General features: G+C 37.7%; 1 protein-coding gene across 5 annotated transcripts in view; it reads right to left on the bottom strand.

Moving 5' to 3' along the window:
• Positions 1-25,661, bottom strand: part of DYRK1A (dual-specificity tyrosine-(Y)-phosphorylation regulated kinase 1A) — a 128,854-nt gene that overhangs the window by 67,644 nt on the left and 35,549 nt on the right. For 4 of the 5 annotated variants that reach the window (XM_014535648.1, XM_014535649.1, XM_014535652.1 and 1 more), the window contains exons 1-2: positions 22,147-22,234; positions 7,089-7,174 (exon numbers count right to left, since the gene is read on the bottom strand). In XM_014535648.1, the coding sequence (XP_014391134.1) occupies positions 7,089-7,098 (10 nt within the window). In that variant the 5' untranslated portion in view covers positions 7,099-7,174; positions 22,147-22,234. Of the gene's footprint in view, positions 1-7,088; positions 7,175-22,146; positions 22,235-25,661 lie in introns of those variants that run through there. The other variant, XM_005861287.2, reaches the window with a different exon arrangement.

Genomic DNA, 25,661 nt, shown 5'->3' with positions numbered 1-25,661 from the left:
TGAGGAGGAGGGGGAGGGGGAAACTTGACTTGATTACTATGAGACAATTAACTGTGCTGCATGATCAACTGGATGCATATCATACAATTAACTCATTATTTGAGATCACCATTACATTGCACTCCACCTCAACCCAGTGTTAACATTTCTCCTATGGGTGGAACAAACTTAATGACAGTATTTCATCTCTCTAGCTATAGTTCCTAATACACTATGTGTTCTTCCAGTATACTTTTCTGTTTTCAATTTTCACACAACTCAACACACAAAACATGTAACTCAATTATAGTTAGGGACAGGTGTGTAAGTGTATAGATTTACATACAATGTAAAAGTAATTGTCTGGTGGGTAAAGGGCGAGAGGCAAAAAGTAATATAAAGGGTACTAAAGCCCTCATTTCATATCTTGGGAGGTCAAGAGAAACTGTCTAAAACTGAAGCGTCAAGAAAGAGATTTAAATCTGTTTTATAAAATGTTAATAATATCAAGAGAAAAACTTTTAAAAAGGAAAATATTGGCAGGAAGAAAGATAGCATAGAGAGGTACTTGATTCCATTTTTCTGGGAGGACAGTCATTTTTTTTAAGTAATAAGACAGCTATAAACACATTATTGTATTAAGGTGATGAAAGTAACCAAAGAAAGAATATAAAAACTAAAAATTAAAAGGGATCTTACTACTAACATGTGAGGAGGAAAAGAAAACATATTTCATTTTTTATTTCCAAAAGAGATTAAATTTATTAACATATGCATAAATATTGAGTAATTAATGTTTAATATAGGAGAAAAGTACAATCTAAATTTAACCTGTCAGTTAAACATAACCTAAAAGAATACGACTAGTAGGAAGAAAAAAGACTGGCTGCAACCAGTAGGCTACAGAAACTCAAGCATTCAACAACAAAAAAATTTTTTTGCTTTTTTAGTATTAACAAGATAACATTTTCAAGTGTCTACTTTTTGAGTACTTGATCCCATGTAGTATATTTTGTGCAGGGTGTATAAAAATGAAAATAAACCTATTTGTGCTTTTCTCTAATGTAATCTCGAACACAGACCCATTTAATACCAAGGGTCTCTGCACTTAAAGACTAGAGTAACGGATATACAAGCCTCAACCAAGCTAACGAGGGACCACTAGGTAGCCTAATGTCAACCACCAAAGGAAATGGGAGAAAAAAACACTAAACAGTAAAATCTTAAATTGCACTTTTGGGGAAATTGATCTACACTACCCAAACCTTAAGCAATAACAACTTTTTACATCAGCTTAAGTATCTTCTTAAAGTAAACCAAAATTTATTCAAAAAGCTTTTAAAACAATGGCCAAATCTTCCATTTTCTAAAACTCCTAAAACCAACTCCACCAAATTATTCCAAGAACCAAAACAAATATTTTATTTCACTTGAATCTACAATTCAAATCGCTGTCGATAATACACATTCTTCATAATGCTTATTTGCTTGTTTAAGAACACATGTTCCTTTTTAAAGCAGTAATTACTTCCATAGACTTTCCAGAAAAGCTAATACAGATAAGCTTATTGTATCTTATCAAAAGCAAAGGGTAAATTATTTAAGAAGCCCTTGGTAATCCCTTTAAAAGAGGAAATATAATACATAAAATAAAAGATCACCACCGTTAACGGATTATTAATGGGTTTATTTCTCATTTGTCCAACCAATATTTGAGAATCAATCATGTTCCAGGCATTACACTAATAAGTAAGACCTAGTCCCTCCACACAAAAACTTAAAGCTCCTGTATAAAAAGATACTATTAGCAAAATTAAAACACAAATGCAAACTGGACAATGTATTAGCAGAAGTAACAAAGAAGGAACATATTGGTTAAGAGTCAGGAGTCATGTTCCTGGGTTTGTATCCTAGCTCTACTAGCTGTGGCCTGGGGCAGGGTACCTAACCGGAGTTAGTCATCAGACCTATCTCAGATTTATCATCAAGAGAATATCCTATATAATCCTATATAATAAAGAGCTAATATGCTAATGGCCGTGACACCCTCACACCAAAACGACCTATCAGCAGGAGGCTTCGTGCAGTGGGCACGCACGGGTGGGCGAGGTTGTATGCATGGCTAGGCGTGGGCAGGTGGGCAGGGACTTGACTCTGGAGAACTTGACCAGAGGCGAGGGCGGGTTTCTGCATCCCACCCCCATGGCGGTGGCAGCAGCCATGGGACTCTTTCTGGGCGGGAGGGCGGGGCTGTGTGTGCAGGGAGGCGCGCTCCAGAAGGGATTCCGGTACTCGCATGATTTCGTGTGCCAGGTCACTATTAAGTTAATAAATATAAATCATTTAGAATAGTTCTTGGCATAGAGTAAGGTTTCAATGAGGAACTCTTATAAATTAACAAGAAATAAAAAATCCAAGAGAAATAATCAACAGAGAATATTGAAAGGAAATTCAGCCCTGGCCAGTTAGAGGTCTGGCCCTCAGACCAAAGGGTCCTATGTTCCATTCCCAGTCAAGGGCACAATACCTGGATTAAGGTTCACTCCCCGCCCCGGGGCAAGTGTGGGAGGCAACCAATGGATGCGTCAGTCTCACATGGATCTCTCTCTCTCTCTCTCTCTCTCTCTCTCTTTCTCTCTTCTCTCTCTCCCTCCCTCCCTCCCTTCCACTCTCTCTAGAAATCAAAGGGGAAAAAATATCCTCTGGTAAACATTAAAGAAAAAAAAAAGGAAAATTCACAGAACATATGAATAACAAACATGGGAAACTTAATCTCACTAATATTCAAACAAATGCAAATTAAAATATTAAGCTGTTTTGCCTATCAAATTGGCAAACATTTTCAAGTACCCAGAATTCTAGAATATGTGAAAATTATTGCTAGTAGAATCGTAAATTGTACTTTTAAATGACATTTGAAAATACATATCAAAAGTCTAAAAAATATACATATCCTCTAACTCAACAATTTCAACTTCTAGCAGTTGGACCTAAAGCAATAAATCAAAGAACACCACAAAGACTGTCACAGTAATGTTCACTTAAACATTATTTATGAACTAATTAGCAACAATGAGGACTAGATTAAATAAATAGCAACTGATCTATAAAACACTAATTAGGCATTAACATAATGCTATAAAAGAATATTAATGGTAAAGAAATGTTTAAATTTTAAAAGACTATAGTAAGTTATAAAAAAATTTTAAAAAGACTGTAAGTATGGTTTTAAGTCAGTGGTTCCCAACGTGGGGCACAAGCCCCACAGGGGGGCAATTTGATTTTTAAGGGGGCAATTAGAGAATGAGCTATCAACAATGAATTTTTTGCATTTCTCATGGTTCTAGGGGCCTCATATATAGTATATAAATATATATTGTGACATATTTATGCATTTCAATTCTCTATTATATGTCTTGAAACTTTATTTGCTATTTTTTAGTTTCATATTATTTTTTAACAATTTCTTAGTGATTTCTTCCTCAGTACTTCAACTGTCCTTTCCTTCTTTGATTTTTCTCTTTCATGGCTGCCATGTTCTTTGGAAGCTTGTTTAGACCAAGTTAATGGACTTGTAGGCTTCTTCCACATGAAGAGGAGTTCACTTTTTGAGTAATAAGAATTATACGTCACAAGGGGGGGGCATCAGGATTTTAGAGATGCTTAGGTGGGGCATGGCCAAAAAAAAAGATTGGGAACCACTGTTTTAAGCAGTTAAATTCATATATAAAAGAAATATGACAACAACATAAATTAGCATAATTTAAAATAAATTTCTAAGGCTATTCAATCTCAAAGAGTTACAGTTCTGTATGTTCTAGAACTATTTCAAGTTTTAAAGTGACTAACCTATCACTATTGTGTAACAATTTTAGTTGTTAAAGAAGTCCAAGGCAACAACAACAACAAAAAAGAATGGTATCAACTGCTATGTTCAACAGCTTTTCTCAAATTTATATACATTAAATGTTAATGGGTATAAACAACAAATAAATCAGAGGGAAGGACTTTTTATCAAATACATTTTATAAATGCAAGATCCTTTACGTTAATGTGCACAGTAATCTGAGTCAGGACATCTTCCAAATTTAACCTCAGAAGTAAGTGATTCTACATCCTAAATAAACGGAATTTGGTCACCTCTTAATTCAAAGGGGGAGAGTGGCTCCCTAGTTCCCGGGATGATGGTGAGTAGAACGGTGTCACTATCACTAACATGAATAAGTGGGAGGTGAGGGCGGTGTGCAGGGGAGACATCCAGGGGGCAGTTACACAAGTCAAGAGCTCAGGAGCGAGAACAGCTGGGCACAAACACAGATTTTTTACAACATCGGTATTTAGGTGTCAGGTGAAACCATTACCATGATTGCTATTACCCAGACAGTGTTTCCTGTTTTTAGTCTAGATGCCTTGAATTCAATAAATAAGTCTTAAAAATTTACCATAAACACCCATTGCACCATTTGTTTATATGTGTCCCCTCCTCCAACTGAAATGTGTTCCTTGATTCCTAAGCACAAGGATCCTTGTGGGCAGAGTATCTATTACAGTACCCGGTACAAAGCAAATGTTAGCCAAATAACTGTCCTGTCACACATGATTTTTCTTCCAAAAATTAACAAAACAATCCAATTTTACCTCATTTATGTTCTAATTATATATTAAAATATGTGAAAAAACCCTCAAATTAACAAGTACAGGAATACACACACACACACACACACACACACACACACACACACACGAGACACATCAAAGTTTAACTTTGGCGTGGTGTTCAGTAAAAATTGATTAAGCTTTGGCTTTTGAAAGACCAGTCAGTGCCTACTTCCACGTCCTGCCTAGCATCTGGAGCCTGCACCCAATCAATGAATGGTAGGAGAATGAGGTATCAGCGCATCTAACCGACATAAAGTCAGCACCACGAATGCCTGAGGAAAACAGCATATTCGCTTTCAAGTGTGCATAAGCATTCTAGAAATAACTTTCATTGAAAACGCCTTATGAGCCTTTCTGTGGTAAATTTCTACCAGTTGAAGTATAAATGTGTGCATGATAAAACAAGAGCAAACTGCTGCACTCATTAATGATTATTATGAAAGCTGTTAATTTTATATTCAAAAACAAGTATTAACTTTCAAATTGTTTAGAGGGAAATACATCAATAGCTAATACATTTATTAGAAAGAACCAGACCTTCTTTCTTGATTTTTGTCCTTTATAGCCAATAAATGTTGAAAATTTTTAAAGAATGCAAGGCCATCTAAGAGAGACTGTATTATGTCATAAATCTAATATTTGTAGATTTTTTTGTGTGTTCTAGCATTCATAAAAATAACAAATCTTCATAAACTGTATTTACTCTTTAGGTATTTCAGTTCATTAATAAACCTTTCTAGAGAAAGCTTTCTGAAAACTCTTCATATCTTACGAAGTAAAAATACAATAGCAACTTTGCCACTTCAAACTTTCAAAAGGAAAAATCTCCAAAATGATTAATATTCATGAGTAAGTCTATGAGACACCCCAAAAGCACCTTGTTCCTCTCCTACCCTCAGTGGAAAGTGAGCATCTGTTGGGCATAGCCAATATGCAGTGCAGGGATAGCCAACGTGCAGTGCAGGGATAGCCAATGTGCAGTGCAGGGATAGCCAACGTGCAGTGCAGGGATAGCCAATGTGCAATGCAGGGATAACCAACGTGCAGTGCAGGGATAGCCAACGTGCAATGCAGGGCCCAAGGAGCAATCGGGAGCGGGCAGTGCTGAGAAACTCTTCCTGCACCAAAAGGTCAAACTTATAAAATCTGACAACAAAATGTTCATAAAATTCTAAAATTTTCTCTGAAAATGTTTCTATTTATTTCTCTATGATGGTGATATTCAGCCTCAGTATCATGTTGACTTTATCAGCCACTCAACTAGACTGTGTACAAGGCATACATCTAACATGTTCAGGCAAATATGTGTGGGCACACTTGAGAGACAGATTACAGATAATAACTCACCCACCTTTTAGTTAAAAAGGATTAGCATCATATACTTTAAGTCCCTCATGAATGTAAAATATTATTTGGTCTATAATTTAATTTGCAAATATGTTCAAGCACACTTTTTCATACAAAATGGTACACCTGAGATATTTTTATAAATCCACTCCAAAGTTTTTTTAAAAATGTTAATTTTTCCTTTTTTAAAAGATCACTAAAAACAAAACCAATGACAAAATCGTTAACAGCTACACCAATAATGTAATTAAATATCTATCTAGGATTTATGCATTTACTTCTTTTCCAGTTAAAACCACATTTTCAAATTATTCATAAATATAATCAAGTAAGACCATCTCTGACAAAGTCTACAAAAATAAGCCACTTGGTTCAACAAAATGCCTCATAATCGGCCTAATTTAAGAAGATACAAGTTTAAAAGTTGGTAACACTTTATCCATTAGCTACACTACATTTTCAAGAGTTTGAACATAGCCATACATGAATCAGCCTCAATTTTTCCATGTATGATTAAGAGCACCTCAATTAATTTATAAAACAGTCAAAAATATTCTTTCAAAAATGACTCCATACTGCTTTTCCTATATAAATGACAAAAGAATGGAAAGGAAGGAGGGAGAGAGGGAGGAAGGGAGGGAAGAAGAGAGGGAAGGAGGGAGAATCAAAATCCCAGACCATATTTTATAAAGGGATCATACATATAGGTATAATATCCCTAATTTAATTTCAGATACACTGTTAAATCCTTAAAAGACTGCTCTAACAGGGATCTGAAGGAAACATGCATTCAACTATAAAGGGAATAGTTTATTTATTTTTAACAGAAATACTTCAATTCTCAAAGTATTAGTCAACCATCCACTTTTAAAAAGGTTAAGTACCAGCAATTATTAAGCTGTATTTGTATTATTACCACTATAAGTCACTAATTATCAAACTGACTTCCAAAGTCAAATTAAATAAATAGCCCAGCTATTTTTACATTACTGATCTAAATAATTCTCCCCACTAATATTATTTACCAGAAAGCTCCCCCATTCAAAATATTCCACATTCTCTCAGACAGCCATAGTCTTATTGTATTTTAAAACTTGAGTCACCTGTATGCATCGTCTTCTTTCAAGTCTCATATCATCCTGATGGGGTGGGGGAAGGGAGGGAAGAGTCCAGCAGCAAAACTATAACACTGTGTGAAGAAAAACAGATTATGATGAGAGATAAGGATGCAAAACAATTATCCCTAATTGAGGAATATCTAATGTAACTACAATCCCCAAAACAGACATAAAATTAACTCAAATTCATTACTAACATTTATTTAAGCTTGAAAATAAACTTTATTAAAGTATTCAATTGTCAGGAAGAAAGACATTTTTAAATCTGCCCACTACCAATGAAAACTTCACACATTTGTAGATATGAAATAAAAGTCAACATTCTATTATTCTACATAATTTAACTGGGGGGAATCTATATATTGTAATTGCCATCAATTCACAAATCAGTATGAATGCGAGTTCACTTTTCATCATGACTTACTATCAAAATCAGAGGTAATCACAGGTAATGAAAATTACTTTATAGGAAAGATAACGTGTCAATCTACCAATGTTACTTATAAATGAAGTCTGAGACACTGTTCACAACTGCTCCTTCTAAACCCACAAGCCCTCTTTTGCTCTCTGAATGGCTTCTCTTACTTTAGTTTTTTTACTGTATTTCCTACTTACTGCTTCCACTGAAATTTCATGATTGACCAGCAAATTCCATAATGACTGATAGGAAAACAAAAGCAACCTCATTGTTGTTATCAACTGAGAGCACATGAAAATAGCAGAAGAGACAAAGACAAGCACAGGCTAAAACCTAACTTATAAATGAGTTCAGTCTAAAAATGTATTCTTTAAATTGATACTATGGGATTCAATAAATATTCCTAATAAAACAACAATGTTGCTTATCTTGGTCAAGTTCCCAGGCTAGCCAAAAGAAACCTATTGATTCTCAAAGATACTACTGGTCATGGGCACTAGGGACCCTGTAGAACAAACATAGGAAGTTAACCAATTCTAGATCCTCTTTATTTGGACAAATTCTAAAATTGGTTTGTTTTTCTCAGTTAGCACTCTCTCAACTCCTATTACCTATAATTCCCTAAATTCTACATTATGGCATCCCAATCATCCTGCTTAATAATAATCCTTTCCCCTAAGTACATTCCCAAATTACCATCCAACACTCTTATTGCCTCAGTGTAGTTTCACATCAGGTAACTGATAGAAAGAAATCAACTGGGCTGAAATAATTCACTTTAAGTAAATTTGCAATTTTCAACAAGGATGCTAGTTAACCCAAATGAACCCCTAACTGATAGAATTCTAATAGTGTTGCAATAAAAAACAAAAAACTACTTAGGCAGTTTAAAGAAAAACATTTTTAGGGAAGTGGATCATAATTTAGATTTGAGTCTATATTTATTGATCCCAAATATTTCTACTCATTTATTTCTCTTACTGGTGAACTTACAAGTTCTTTAAACGCTCTAAGTCCAAATAGCAGCAACTGGAAGAGGAGTTCAGGGACAGGGGTTTAAATGTATAAATTATTTGTAAATTGGGAATTGCCTGTCTAAAATCATTACCTATTTCCAGATTCCATTTCTATAGAACCATCTTCTAGTTCAAATGCCAGTATGTTAGCAAGTAAAACCCTAAACAGTATCCAATTTGAGGGTTGTATGGATAGATGGATGGATAAACATTAAAATACTGCATCAAAATAATTTTATTTGCAAAAATAATACTGGAATAATCAAGATTAAAGGTGTTTTTTTACTTCAAAGACATAGTTCTCTAACAACTTTTCCCCCACATAAATGATCAGTCTTTTCAATTCTAGCACAAACCATGGAAAAAGAAAATATAAATGAAATCTCTAGCTATACACTATATATCATCAAATCCTTTAAGCTCTAAACATCGTATTCTTCACATATAAAATTTTACAGTACTACCTAAACCCCAAGAATGTCAATGGTTTCAATAGAAAAAGATATTACTGTTACAAAAGCACTTTATAAGAAGAATCAAATAAGACATCAGTATTCTTTTTATTTTATTAAAAGTTGTTAGAAATTAGCAGATCATTTCATAAGTGTTTTAAATATCTAAAGATAGTAACTATGAGTGAGCCAGTGGCACATGCATAATGCATCTGACTATAGATCATCAAAATAGTCTGACCCTAAATCTGACATCTTTTAAATATATTTTATTGATTTCAGAGAGGAAGGGAGAGGGAGATAGAGATGGAAACATCAATGATGTGAGAGAATCATTGATCAGCTGCCACCTGCACACCCCACACCGGGGATCAAGACGGCAACCCAGCCCTGACCAGGAAATCGAACCGTGACCTCCTGGTTCATAGGTCAATGCTCAACCACTGAGCCACACTGGCCTGGCAATCTGACATCTTTTAGAAGTCATCCATTAATCACTCCTCATTTGAAAAGCAGCCTTTAGCAAGGGGTAAAATATCTCTACAAGTTACAAAATGTGCTGCTAAAACACACAGCAATTAAATCATTATATACTGAGTATGATAAACTCAAGTCTTGACTGTGGATTGCTTTAAATAGGATTCTAGTGCTTATTCTATATATCCTCCAGAGTGGTTAATTTTCTTTCTTTCTTTGTGTGTGTGTGTGTTGTTTTTTTTAATGTTTACTGATTTTCAGAGAAGGAAGGAGAGAGAAACATTGATGTGAGAGTGAAACTTCGATTAGCTGCCTCCTGCATGCTTCCTACTGGGGACTGAGCCAACAACCTGGGCACATACCCTGCATATACCCTGACTGGGAATGGAGCCGGCAACCTTTCAGTGCATGAGATGCCGCCCAACCACATGAGCAACACCAGTCAGGGCCAGAGTTGTCACTTTTCACACTCAATAACAAATTACATGAAAAGAATGCTCATATTTAAATTTTCCTGAGAAAAACCTATAGTGAATTTTTCATCTTTTCCCCCAACCATTCACAAATTATGTAGCAAAGATTAGATCGGTGGTTCTCAACCTTCCTAATGCCGCGACCCTTTAATACAGTTCCTCATGTTGTGGTGACCTCCAACCATAAAATTATTTTCGTTGCTACTTCATAACTGTAATTTTGCTACTGTTATGAATCATAATGTAAATATCTGATATGCAGGATGTATTTTCATTGTTACAAATTGAACATAATTAAAGCATGGTGATTAATCACAAAAACAATATGTAATTATATATGTGTTTTCTGATGGTCATAGGCGACCCCTGTGAAAGGGTCGTTCGACCCCCAGAGGGGTTGAGAACCACAGGTTGAGAACCGCTGGATTAGATGCTAATGAAAAGCATCTCCTATCCTAACTACAAGAACCTCCCATAATCCTGAGAACCTCTTACACTATGTTTTAGCTCACATTTTGCCAAAGGCAATATAACAAATGGTCAATGAACAATCTAGGAACTGAGCTTAAGTGGTTTGAAGTTAAATTTACAAACCATTTTTTAGTTGTCTAAAAATCATTGCATAAAATTAATGTACAGCGTATCTTCAGAGATGAGGGGAAAGGAGGGAGGGGAAAAGAGAGGAAGAAAAGGGAGCTCCAGTGGCGCAATCGGTTAGCGTGCGGTACTTATAAGAGAGGAAGAAAAGGAAAAGGGTGAGAATATCAAAACACACAGTTATGCATGGACATACTGAGATTTATAAAAATAATACTAATCTACCTGGCCAGTGTGGCTCAGTGGTTGAGTGTTGACTTATGAACTAGGAAGCCACTGTTCGATTCCCAGTCAGGGCACATGCCTGGGTTGTGGGCTCAAGCCTCCGTAGGGGGCATACAGAAGGCAGCTGATTAATGATTCTCTCATCATTGATGTTTCTATCTCTCTCTCACTCTCCCTTCCTCTCTGAAATCAATAATAATGTATTTTTTAAAAATTAATACTAATCCACAAAGACCAAGAGTGGCAAAACTGTGATTGAAATGAACAAATTGGCACGATATGGCAAATCCAGATTAACTGAGGAGTTGATGAATTAAGTGGCAGGTATGATGTTTTCTCCAATGTCACAATGTTTTGTAATGACACAAAACTAAAAATCCTATCTAGTTTCAAAATAAAGTAATAGAGAAACATTACAAGCAGCAGGTAAAAATAATTAGTATGACACAAGCTTAAAAGTTCTGGCAGGTACTGTTTTACTTCTCAAGCTAGGTAGAAATACACAGACAGTTGTTTTTTACTATCATTAATTTTACATTGTATATATACTGTGTGTGTGTATATATATGTATATGTGTGTGTGTATATATATATTCTTGTATAATTTTGATCCCACAGGAAAAATAAAATATAATGCACAATGGGACTTGTATGCATGCACATAAGCATAACCAATAGACACAAACACCAGGGGGATGAGGGCATGAGCGGGAAAGGGGGGGCGGACAACGGGGGGATAAGGATACATATGTAATACCTTAATCAATAAAGAAAGAAAAAATGAAAACACATGCAGCAGCTATTTAAAAAAATAAGCTGTCAATTAAGAATAAGCTACCCCCATTAAAAATGGCGGCAGAGTAGGAGGATGCTGCACCGACATGCTCTCAGGAACAAGCTGGAATTAAACTGAAATACAGAAAGGCTTCCTGAATAATCAATGGAAAACTCACAGGAGAGAACCCTGATACCCAAGGACCAAAGGTGGAGACCACATAGAGACTGGTAGGAGGGGCAGAGGCGCGAAAGGGCTAGCCCGGCACCCACAGATAGCAACTGAAGTCCTGGAGAGATAACTCAGCTGTGGGAGGTTGCCACTAAGAACTCTGGGATCTAATCCCAAGCTGGGCTCCCCAGCAGAGAGCGCCAAACTGAGGAGGGTACCCTGGGCTGAGTCATTCCCTCATGCAGCGGAGGACATCTTTCCCGTGGTGTGGGCGGGGGGGTGGGGGGGGGGGTCGACACACCCTATTGGAAAACACCTTGCCCTGAGGATGATTGCCTGGGGGCAATTCAAGTTGGAGGTGGTCTCTAGAGGCTTTAAGTCTTTGCCTGTTCCAATTAGTCAGAAACAGCCTTTAAACACTGTCCTGCACTAAAGTTTGAGAGGTATAGAGGGTCCACCTAAAACATAGTCACAAACCCAGACAACCAAAATGAGGAAACAAAGAAACAACCCCCAAATGAAAGAACTAGCTAATTCTCCAGAAAAAGAGATAAATAAAGCAGAGGTAAGAAAAAACAGTGAAACAGAGTTCACAGTAATGATGTTAAAAATGATCAACAGTATGAAAAAACATATAGTAACTATGAAAAAAGAACAGTCTTCGATAAAGAATTACCTAACACAAATAAAGAACACATTGGAAGGAATACACAGCAGATTAGGGAAAGTTGAGGATCGAATCAGTGAATTAGAAGACAGAGTTGAAAATATCACTCAATTAGAGAACCAAAAACAATTAAAAAAAATAGGAGGACAGCTTAAGGGAGCTGTGGAACAATATGAAACATAACAATATTAAAATAGTAGGTGTGCCAGAAGAGGCAGAAAGGGAGAAAGGAATAGAAAAAGTGTTTGAAGAAATAATGGTAGAAAACTTCCCTAACCTGGAAAAGAAAAAGTCACACAAGTTCAGGAGGCACAGAGAACCCCAAACAGTAAGAACCCACTCTTCTGCCTCAAGCATCCTAAACATGAAATAAAGCTTCTAAGTAGTAAATTAACTTGTAAAGGGCATTTCATTTAGGAGAATGGAAGCAGAGAAATTTTGATTACAGCATATAACAGACTGTTATATATTCCCTTAAAAATTTTTTTTAAGAAGACAAACTGCAAAGAGGGTAAGACCAATAGTAGTTAAGTCATTTTTGCACTGAAGCGTTGAGCAAGCTATAATGGCACGAAGAGTTAGAAACCTGGATCTTGAATTATATTTACAACTCCAAAGGCACGTTGGAAGTAGGAGTAGCTGAGATACGTAATAAAGGGGATAGAAGGATATGATTTCTCATGAAATTATATGAAAAGAACTAACAAAACCATGAGTAAGCACTGGAGAGAAGTTTCAAGAACTAAGAGCAGAGAGGAATAAATAAATATTGCCCCAAATTTTTGCTACCTCAAGCATCAAGTTAGTTGGCCTCTCTGGGACTGTACCTAGGCTCAAATGAGAGCAAATTAGACAATGAATATTTGGGTACAGCATTAATTACAGGAAAACAGGAGGGTATTTCATCCTCATATGCATGTTATCCATAATACATAATGCACTGACAAATTTTTTTTTTTTTTACTGGATGAGAGACTGAAACTCTCAGCGTAAGTTATCATCAATTGGAATAAAGTACAGTGCCCTGTCACTAATTCAAAATAATAAACTACCACTGATATTCTATTTTGCTTGCCATCCTTTATCTTCCATTAGTTGAGTGTGAAAACATAAAAGATTTGCACAAGTTTATATCAACCGTCAAATCTGTCAACATATTTACATGTATTCTCTTGAATTGAGTTCCTCAAATATGAATTCTTAGACCACAGAACTTTTGAACATCCCAACTCCCACTACTGGAGAGTGGTTGCTATAGATATACAAGGAAAAACCTCTACTATAAGCAGACCTAAGTTCCAGAAAGCTCATTTCTAAGACAGTTGGTTGAAAGTCAACATTAAATACTTTTTAAGTTATATAGGGAATTAAGAAGACTTTCATAAGCTGGCTTGCCTCTAGCCCACCTCTCTCCATAGAATTCAGGTCCACATTTCTGAAAGCCTAGTGAACTGAGCTTGGATGTCTCAGTTATTACTGTTTCCCAGTTATTACTGCATATGAGGTATCTTATCTTTAATGGACACCTATTTCCTTAATCCCATAAATAGTTGTAGAAGGTAGGTAGCACCATTATCCCCATTTTTACAGGTGAGGAAACGAAGGCTCAGAGAAGTAAAGTGAAGTCGCTCCAAGTCACACATGACTAATGGTAGAGAGATAAGATTCAAATCCAACCAAACTGACTTCAAAACTGCTGCTGCCAGGCTCCATGTTAAACTGAATTTACCATCCATCTCCCCATCCTTCTAACCTGCTTTAAAAAAAAAAAAGGCAAAAGACCAGGGAGGACAGAAAATAATCCACTTCTTCTTGTATTCTCAGTCTTGGTTGATGGGTGTCACCATCACCCAAACTCCCAAACTAAAACCCTAATCATCTAGGACCTTTCCTGTTGCTTACCCCACATGCAATCCACAAATTCTTGTGTTGGATTTCACCTCACAAGTTTTTCTAACTGACCTCATTACTCCATTTCTGCAGCTCCTATCGAAGGGCCCTTCTTGTCTGTTTGCACTCCCTGCTCAAGTCTACCCACTATAGCTCATTCTCATCAGAACTATATGCCTTAGAAACAAATCCTGTCACCATTGCAACCCAATTGTGTACAATTTTGTTGTTCAGAAGCTGGAACTGAACAATAGTCTTCTCTCCATTTAAAATTAAAAATCTCGAGTTTTTCTCCCATCGTTTATCTGAAATAAGGTTTTTCTGATTATAAAATATTATATGCTCATTGCTTTAAAAAGGAATAAAGAACTAAAAGTCATATAAAATTTCACCACCCTAAAATAATAAATCTTTGCTCTTGTTTTTATAATTTTACATCTTTACATCAACAATTTACACTTGTACGATTTTAAATAGTTGTACAGTACTATGTACAGAAGTAGGTTTACTTTAAGCAAATACCTATTGGGGAATATTTGGGTTGTTTCCAATTTTTCACTACCATATATTTTGAAACTTGAAACCTGCTTTTACCCACTTGCTAGTGGAACCAAGAGCAAAGTAATGTAAACAAAACACCAAGATTTTTTTCAATCTCTTCTGTTGATGTGCTTCTTGAAGATATTATTTTATACTAGAGGCCCGGTGCACCAATTCATGCATGGGTGGGGTCCCTCAGCCTGGCTGGCGATTGGCGCGATCGGGGCCATCTTGCCCAGTCCCAATCGGGGCCAATGGGGGCCAGCCAACCAGAGAGGGACCGCGGGAGGGCTCCAGGGTGTGTCTGGCCCTCTCGCCCAGTCCCGACTGGCTGGACTCCAGCAGCAAGCTAACCTATCAGTCGGAGCGTCTGCCCCCGGGTGGTCAGTGCGCGTCATAGTGACTGGTCAAGCAGTTGACCAAACGGTCAACCAATCAGACACTTAGCATATTACGCTTTTATTATAGAGGATCGCCTATACATAATGTCCTCAATTCAAATCAATCCTAGTTCATAAGAGGAATTAAAAAGGAATGGCCAAGCCCTAGCTGGTTTGGCTCAGTGGATAGAGCGTCGGCTTGCAGACTGAAGGGTCCCAGGTTCGATTCCGGTCAAGGGCACATGACCAGTTGCGGGCTCGATCCCCACTGGGGACATGCAGGAGGCAGCCAATCCATGATTCTCTCCCATCACTGATGTTTCTATCTCTTTCTCTCCCTCTCCCTTCCTCTCTGAAGTCAATAAAAATATATTTTAAAAAAATAACATAAAAAATAAAAAGGAATGTCCAAGCCCTGCCGGGATGGCTCAGGTGGTCGAGCACTATCCCATGTACCAAGAGGTTGCTGGCTCGATTCCCAGTCAGACCATATGCCCAGGTTGCAGGATGGATCCCCAGTAGGGGATATGCAAGGCAGCCGATAGATGTTTCTCTATCATTGATGTTTCTATTTTCTCTCTCTCCCCCTTCCTCTCTCTCTAAAAACTCAATAAAAACCTATTAAAAAAAAAAAAAGGAATGGCCCATTTTTTACATTACTTTTAGGTGCTCAGAGAATAACACAAGGATGAGATCCAGTATTTCATGTTCTCCCTGGTTAATTTCCCTCCTTAACCTAAACATCTGGGGTGATCTCACCTGTGTATGTATTTCGTAAACAAAAAAGTGCCTGTTGCCCTAGTGGGTTTGGCTCAGTTGATAGAGCATCGGCCTGCGGACTGACGGGTCCCTGGTTCCATTCCAGTCAAGGGCACATGCCCGGGTTGCAGGCTCAACCCCCAGTCAGGGTCATTCAGGAGGCAGCCAATCAATGATTCTCTCTCATCATTGATGTTTCTCTCTCTTCCTCTCCCTTCCTCTCTGCAATTAATAAAAATATTTTTTAAAGTGTCTGTCAGAAGACACAGGGAGAATATGTTCAATCAATAGCCTCCCAACCCTTCTCATAACTAGTGTCTAAGAGGTGCCCTGGAAACCACTCTGTTCTCTCCTGTCTGGTAACACTGACTTTTCCAAATAGGATGGTCTAAAGTATAATAATACATATACACACATATAATTTTATTTATAAAATATACGTTATATATAATTTATTTACATAAATGCATGCACACATATACTTAGTTGGTAATATGTACTTTTAGACATACATAATTATATGTAATTTTATAAACCACTGCTTTTAATTATCCTTGCATTTTCAAAAATACATAAAAATAACAAGGCCCAGAATTAATTAAAAAACACACACTATTATTAACAGCTTACATTTTCTTCCAATAAGCCTATTACTAAGAGTAATAAAATGAGTTTAGTTTTACTTGTTTTCCCTGCTACAATTTTGTGGAACTTACAAAAAGGTTACCTCCTCAAAAAGTCCTTAATATGTGTGCTCTTATATTTCAGACTACCAGTTATCCTCCAAATTCTCCATCTTTCTTTTTACTTTTCGTCCCAACCTCAGGTTACCTCCAATTCCTGGCCCCTCCACTCATTCCTCTATAATCTTTCTCTCCAAAGGAAGTACTTCAAACGTTTACTTGAAACTAACTATTCTGGTCTTTTTTTCTCCACCCTAACTTCTCACTCAGACCAGTGGTTCTCAACCTTGGCTGCACATTAGAATCACCTGGGAATTTTTTTAAAATCCTGATTTCTGGGCCTCATCCTCCGACCTCATCCTCCGAGATGAAGCCCAGAAATCAGGATTTTAAAAAGATTCCCAGGTGATTCTAATGTGCAGCCAAGGTTGAGAACCACTGATCTAGACCAACAACAAGCTGCTTGGGTCACTTCCAGTGTCACATTACTACAATTCACTATCCCTAAAACATCCTCACCCCTTCCTCACACAGATCACCTTCCCAGCTCTATCCCAGCACTGCCATTCTTCTAGAGCAGTGGTTCTCAACCTTCTGGCCCTTTAAATACAGTTCCTTATGTTGTGACCCAACCATAAAATTATTTTCATTACTACTTCATAACTGTAATGTTGCTACTGTTATGAATCGTAATGTAAATATCTGATATGCAAGATGGTCTTAGGCGACCCCTGTGAAAGGGTCGTTCAACCGCCAAAGGGGTCGCAACCCACAGGTTGAGAACCGCTGTTCTAGATACTTCTTAAAAACTGCTGACTTCATCTACTCTAAGTGGTCTCACTAAATCCTATCAATTTTGAAACGCCTCAGGCCTTTCCACTCTTCTTCTCCATGCCCCGTGCAATCACCTCGTCAGGGGACATGACTAGGGTTTCAGGCTCAATTCCCAGTAGCGGGTGTACAGGAGGCAGCCGAGTAATGTTTCTCCCCTCCCCCTTCCTCTCCCTCTCTCTCAAGTCATTAAAAACATTTTAAAAATTAAAAAGCCATTTCATGATAGAAAATACAAAATTCACATACAAAAGTGTATCATTAAAATGATTTCAAAAATAGAAAAAATAAATATGTTCAAGACAAAAAGAAAAGGTGGCATAGGTTATGGTACATTCATATGATAAAATATTATGTAATCATTTACTTCATCTTATGATAATTGTATTACATGAGGGAAAAAGTCATATACCAGAAAGAGCTCAAAATCTTCCCCAAAGCACAGTTCCAGGAAAGTAAAATAATAGCACAGAAAAACCCTGGAAGAAAATACATAGTTATTAATGATGAATGTCTTAGGCCTGTGGTCAGCAAACTGCGGCTCACGAGCCACATGCGGCTGTTTGGCCCCTTGAGTGTGGCTCTTCCTAAGCCTTAGGAGTACCCTAATTAAGTTAACAACAATGTACCTACCTATATAGTTTAAGTTTAAAAAATATGGCTCTCAAAAGAAATTTCAATTGTTGTACTGTTGATATTTGGCTCTGTTGACTAATGAGTTTGCCGACCACTGTCTTAGGCTAATAAAAGTCTGAGTGATTTTTAATTTTCTTCTTTTTACTCTTCGGTGCATCACAACTTTTGTAAGTAAGCAGGAGAAAAATGGTCCAAGAAATTCAGCCTCCATTCTATATAATAAAGAGCTAATATGCTAATTAGACCGAATAGCCCAACGACCTTCCGGACAACCTTCCAGACGAAGCCAGGGCTGCGAGGGCCTGCCAGGGCTGCGAGGGCTAAGCCCCTTGCACAAATTTCGTGCATCGGGCTTCTATGTTAACATAAAAGCCATCATGGAATCTAGCTAAAGGCCACAACTATGAGGACAACCTGTAAGTACAGCCAATTTTAAAACTCCATTATAGGGTAAATCTCATGATAATAAACTACTAAAGATCTTTGTGTTTAAAAATCACTTAATATATTGCTAGGTCACTATCCCCAAAAAAGCATTTAATGTTGCTTAACCCAGTCGCTATTCAAGGCCCTAAACCATCGGACTCGTCAGCCTGCCCTCGTTTAACCTCCTGGCTCCACAACTTACTGGGGTAGCTTCAAGCAAAGTTCTAAAACTCCTAAGTGACTGAGTGTCTCATCGACACAGAGAGGATAATCCCATAAAACTTCGTATAATCAATGGCTTAGCACTCATACAGCATTTAAATCACTGCACAGTAAGTGCTCCATACACATTCACTTCTGTATACTGTAATATTACATAGTCATTACCACCACCTTTCCAGTCTTACCTCCTGCTACACATTTTCCCCAAATCTACACTACAATCCCAAAAGACAAAGTCCGTTCCCCAAATACCACTTTTTGCTCAGGTTATTATTCCTTCCTTACCCATCTCTGCCTGTCAACACCATTCTGGAAGCCCAACACCAACGCTTTCTCTCCCAGTTCTCCCACCAGCATCCGCTACAGACACTTCCTCCTCAGCCCTGCCACAGCAGTATTTATATGCCTTTATTGGGACCCTAACCCACTCTGCCTTGAACTATAGGTAACTGACTATATGCACGTCAGCATGTAGTCCCAGAAAGTGGGAAAAGCCTTGTTCATCTCACCCTCCAGGACAGCCAGCTTCCTCAACTATAGCCAATTCTCAACAGAGAGAGAAAACCATCATCAAACCAACTCATCTCCTAAAACATGGCTTTTGGTTGCTTTGTTAAAACACATTGATTAAAAATTTTAAATACTTAAGATGAGATATTAATATTAAGCACAGTTAAGTCACACCTGCAATCTAATGGTGGGAAAAAATAAATTTGCCATGGTTTAGCTCTACTAGTATAACTCATTTCAACGCAAAAAGCACAAAATCCAGTACATTTGCTATAGAGAATAATCATTATATGAGTTAAAAATATTATAAATAATCATCAACTATACAAACAGCCATAATAAAACTTGAGCATAGATTGAGCTGAGATTTTTTTTGTTAAATACCAACCCACTTTCTAAAGAGTACTTTTACATTTGGTATTACTTATATTAAAAACTAGAGGCCTGTTGCACGAAAAGATTCGTGCAATAGGCCTTCCCTTCCCCTGGCTGCCGGCACCGGTTTTCCTCCGGCACCCGGGACCCAGGCCTTCGCTCCGGCAGGAACCACCTTCAGTCTGCGCGCCTACGTATGCAAATTAACCGCCATCTTTGTTGGCGGTTAATTTGCATATCTTGCTGATTAGCTGGTGGGGGGCATAGCGAAGGTACGGGCAATTACCATGTTTGTCTATTATTAGATAGGATAATAGAAAATCAAGTGGGCAAAATATTGATGACTGCCAAAGCAGGATAAGGACATGGAGGCTCATTTTATTATTCTCTCCACTTTTGTGTATGTTTGAAGCTTTCCAGAATAAAAGCTTTTTAAAACACTAAGAGTGAGTTCTCGGACTTAGCGCCATCTTCTTAGAAAACCCTGCGCCATGAGAGCCAAGTGGAGGAAGAACTGAATGCGCAGGCTGAAGAAAAGAAGAAAGATGAGGCAGGGGTCCAAATACACTCAAGCTTGTGCACCCGTGAAGCCACAAGAGCAGGAAAAAAGGGAAGCCAGAGGACAGGGACACTGATACAAATTGTCAGCCTGCATGTCTGCTGATGAGAACTTCTCCATGGGACCTAGAACATACACACGCCACCGCCTTTTGGGAGACCACCCTGCTCTTACAAAAACATTCCCTTGTGGATCTTTGCCCTGGACCTGTGACATTCTGGATTGGTCTGTTCTCAGTTGTAACAGTGTAACATGTACAATAAATCATCTCTTTTGTCTTAGCTGAAGAAAAAAAAAAAAAGAACAAAATAACTAAATAGTGGTATTTTTTAAAGGATTAGAAATATGATTATTTAAACTACACAATGATAAAAATCAACGATTTCAACCTTTTTCATCTCAGGGCACACACAAATAAATTACTAAAATTCTGTAGTACACTGAAAAATATATTTTTGCCAATCTGACAAATATTGGTATGAAAAATTATTTTTGGTTAATCCTCACCTGAGGATTTATTTTCCATTGCTTTTTTCAGAGAGTGGAAGGACGGGGAGAAGAGAGAGAAACATCAATATGAGAGAGACACATCAACTGGTTGCCTCCCCTACTCAACCTGACCAGCGACAGGGAGCGAACCCGCAAGCCAGGTACCGGCCCTCGACCAGGAATCAAACCTGAGACCCTTTGGTGTGCAGGCTAACACTCTAAACACTGAACCACACCGGCCAGGGCAAAAAATTGGTATAATTTTGATTCATTTATACTGAATGGCTCTTGTTGTGTTGGCTGTTGTCATTTTTTTTATTTGACAATCTAAGAAAGAAGTGGTCAGTATGCCCCTGATTAAATATTGCATGTTTGAAAAATTCTTGTGGCATACCAGTTGAAATGATAAAATAAGTGAGTCACTAGACAAAAGAAGCTAATTTACAAGAAACCTAAGGATTCAATAACATTTTATGACAACAGAGCTTACAAACATACCATGACTGAGTAAAAGTTGCATTTTTATTCTTTTGTTTGTTCCTCTTTGGGGAAAGGAGAAAAAGGGTTAAAATTGTTTGGGAAACTATTTTCTACAAAAGGTTGTTTTTAAATAAATCACTAACAAAGATTTACCTATGTAAGTTTTGGTTTCCATTAAAAAAATTTCTAGGGCATTCACTGTGTTAATAAATGTACCCATTGGCCTTAGCCGGTTTGGCTCAGTGGATACAGTGTCAGAAAGCAGACTGAAGGGCCCGGGTTCGATTTACGTCAAGGGCACATACCTCAGTTGCAGGCTCGATTCCTGGCCCTGGTCAGGCCATTTGGGAGGCAACCAAACAATGTGTCTCTCCGTATCTCCCCCTACCTTCCACTCTTTCTAAAAATCAATGGGAAAATATCCACAGGTGAGGATTGACAACAAGATAGATAGATTAGATTAGATTAGATTAGATCAGATAGAGCCGTGTTTCCAAATCCACTTTGTATACTTTTTTAAAAACACTTATTTTTATTTTATTTTTATATATTTTTATTGATTTCAGAGAGGAAGGGAGAAGGGGAGAGAGATAGAAACATCAATTATGAGAGATTGATCGGCTGTCTCCTGCACGCCCCCTATTGGGGATTGAGCCTGCAATCCAGGCATGTGCCCTTGACCAGAATCGAACCTGGGACCCTTCAATCCGCAGGCCGACATTTTATCCACTGAGCCAAACCAGCCAGGGCCACTTTGTATACTTTTTAAAAATAAAGATAAATAGACAAACAAACAAAGAGTGTGATGAGAAAATTCAGGGAGTTGGGTTGAAATTCACTTTAGGATGTCATCAGCTAGCTTTACGGAATCAATCAAGAGCAAATTTCCTAGTGCCAAAGTCCACAAAAGACAGGTATCACTGCTAATTTCAAAAGCTTGTATTCTCTAGTCACTTTTGGAGAGGGAAAAATTGAGCATTTTAACAACTTACCCCCAAATTTCCTTTTGCTATCCAAAGTCAATTTTGATTTTAATCTTCCTACTTTTTCATATTAAGCAGAACACCACACTGTTCGTGTCTAATAGAGATGAGTTATATAACATTGAATTTACAGCTAAGAAATCTTCAATTTCATTTCATTCAAATCAATCCTTTAGCAGAAGTGGAAACTGAGAAATCATGTATGTGCCTTACTTATGACTAATCTGAAATAAAGTAAGCACTGAAAAAATCTGATTATCAAACCAATTGCTATTGTAATTGAGCACTCAAACTCCATTGCTACACAGACATATCTGCAAAGATATATGTATAACAAGAACATAAGTAAACTTACTTATAAATGAGAAAATGTCCAGAAAGGTAACTGCAAACCTTTAGTAGCAGTGTCTCTACTTAGGCCAATGAGCTAAGAAGGTGGTGGTGTAGAAGTGGGGACAAAGTTGAGAAACAACCACACATATTTCTGTATACACTTCAAGAAGTGCCATCATTTACGTCTACTGAAACTGAAAATGGTATTAAGTAACTGCACATACACAATATCCTAAAAATCAGATGTCATGACATGATGTAGAGTTCTGAATTCATCATTCATTTCAACAAATATGTGCTAAGTACTAAAGTCATAAGAGTAAAATTTACTGTCACTGTGCCTGCCACCAGGGATCTCATAGTCCAACTTGAGAAACAGACAAAAATCCCAATATTATGACTGCAAACTTTGCTAATGGTTATGAGAAAAAGACTGCTAAAAGAGAATATAACAAGGGAAACAAATTTAGATTTGAGGAAGGGGGAATATCAGAAATGATCTTTCCAACAACCGGACAAGTGCGGCCTGCAGTTATATCTGTAAGGTTTCTTAAGTTTCCAATTCTTTTAATTTCTAGATCTACATAAAGAGAGGTGGTGAGAGAATTCAAACTTCTGAGAAAGTAATAATAGATGGGTGAGGATCTGGAAGTATCAAGACAATGGAAGACTAAAGGAACAGTGAATAAATGTCTCCAAATAATGAAGCCAAATCTCACAAAAATAAAATGAATTGACTTGCTCCCTGTACTTCAAAAAGACCGACTAAAACCAAGTTTAAGTACAATATTACAGGAGAACAGGTAGAGAATGAATAAAAGAAGAAGGCATCCAATGGAGTTGTTTCATGTATGGCAGGCAGGCAAACCCGCCCACCCCCCCTTTCCTCGACCCCAACCCATCATTGCATGTTCCTGCAAAGCCTGGCACCCATAGCATCTGCCTGGCCATGACTCCAACACTAAGCGGGAAGTGGGGTTCAATTACTTTTTACTCTCAGCCCACCACCCCTCTGTCCTGACCTTCGCCCAAAGGATTACATCACTACAATACTATTTTAACATCTGTCCGCTCCATTCAATATAATCAGGGAGACAGCTAGAATTTTAGAAGAAAATCGTCTCCTCCACTGAAACTATATTTTTGTCCTGGGGATAATTCCCCAACATGGTGGAGGGGACTGAAGTCCAAGCAAAGCATGGCAATCCTGCTAAGATGTGAAGGTAAAGACTGGAGTTCCGAAGAGCTGGAATCTTTGGGAGATGGGGCAAGAGAGAGATAGGAGCTGTGCAGAAGGGGGTCACCAGAACTCTGTGTAGGGGACCCAAGAGGACCAAAACGCACATGGACAGGGTGAGACTACCCAAAGCTTAGCAAAGTGACTTCTATGAGGTCAGAACAGAAGTGACAGAGAATGAGCAAGCCTGGGGGAATTTAGTGTTCCTGTCCAGCCACAGCAGAAAAATCGTATTAACAGAATATGAAGGTTAATTTATTTTTTAAAGCAGTTTATTGATTTCAAAGAGGAAGGGAGAGGGAGAGAGATAGAAACATCAATGATGAGATGTTTCTGTTGGGGATTGAGCCCCCAACCAGGGCAAGTGCCCTTGACCAGAATCAAACCCAGGACCCTTTAGTCCACAGGCTGACATTCTATCCACTGAGCCAAAACAGCTAGGGCTAAAGGTTAATTTAATGTGTCAACTTGACTGCGTTGGGTGCCCAGGCACTTGGCCAACAAGTGTTATTCTGGGTTGTGTGTGAATGAGATTAACATTTGAATGGTAGACTGACTGCCCTCCCCAATGTGGGTGGGCCTCACCCAGTCAGCTGAGGATCTGAATAGAACAAAATGGCTGGGACTTTTTATCACTTCCACAACTCTTCCACTCTGTGTTAAGTTGGGACATAGATCTTTTTCCCCGCCTTTGAACTCAAACCAAAACATCAGCTCTTCTTGAATCTTAAGTCTGACAGTTTTCAGACTAGAATTTACACCATCGGCTTTCCTGGGTTTTCAACTTGCCAAGTGAAGATCTTGGGACTTCTCGGCCTCCATAATCATGTGAGCCAACTCCTATTGTATCTGTTTCTCTGGAGAATCCTGACAAATACATACCTTCACATTCCTTTCCCTCCTTCAAGACTAAGGCCACACCCTGGAGTACAGCCTACTCCAGACCAATACAAATAATGTTTAAAGCCAAACCTGACAAAATCCAGAGAGAGACCCAGTGTGGAAGCCATGTCCCACCAGATTAAAGTGGATAGAAGTCACTTTGACTTTTCCATAAATCTTGCAAGATAAAGCAAAAAACCCAAACCTATATAAATTCAAGATAATCAATCAGCCTTCTAGAACAAACATTAACACTCTCAAAAAGAAGAAAACATGGTATTCAAATCCTAAAACTATAACCAAGCAAAAGAAACAGAAAAATGTGATCCACAGTCAATGAGTCAACAGAACACCAACACCAGGACAGATCAGATGTTTGATTGCACAAAGACTTTAAAGCAGCTATTTTATACAAAGAATCAGAAGAAAATATGTTCAAAATCTTTAAGGAACATATGCTCTTTAATGTATGAGCAAAGTGTCTCAGCAGAAAAACAAATTATCAAAAAAAAAAGAACACAAAGGAAATTCTGAAAGTAAACATAATATCTAAATGAAAATTTACAGGATGTTTTTAAGAGCATATATTAAAGATGGTAGAAAAAATAAGAAAACTTAAAGACAGATCAATAGAAATTATCCAGTCTAAAGGAGAGAAATAAGACTGAAGGAAAATGAAGAGACTCTTAAAGAACAGCAAAACAATATCAAATGTTCTAACACATGTAAAAGAAATCAGAAGACAGTGAGAAAGAGGAAAATAAATATTTAAAGAAATCATGGCGAAAAACCTCTCAAATGATAACCACACCCAGGCATATTATAGGGGAAAAGCATAAAAACCAAAGATGAAAAGAAAATCTTGAAAGTAACTAGAGAGAGAAAAGATACTATAATTTTCCCTCAGTATCAACAGGGGATTGCTTTAAGGATCCTGTAGATACCAAAATTCAGATGCTCACTTCCATTATATAAAATTGCATAGAACAATACGTGCAGTAAGCCCTCTCCATTATCATAAATTCCCAACCTCAGATCAAAAATACTGTTTTCAATCCACGTTGGTTGAATC

Source organism: Myotis brandtii, unplaced genomic scaffold (assembly GCF_000412655.1).
Source record: "Myotis brandtii unplaced genomic scaffold, ASM41265v1 scaffold147, whole genome shotgun sequence".
NCBI lineage: Eukaryota > Metazoa > Chordata > Mammalia > Chiroptera > Vespertilionidae > Myotis > Myotis brandtii.
The sequence above is the reverse complement of the archived record's forward strand: the minus strand, read 5'-3'. Positions and strand labels throughout refer to the sequence as shown.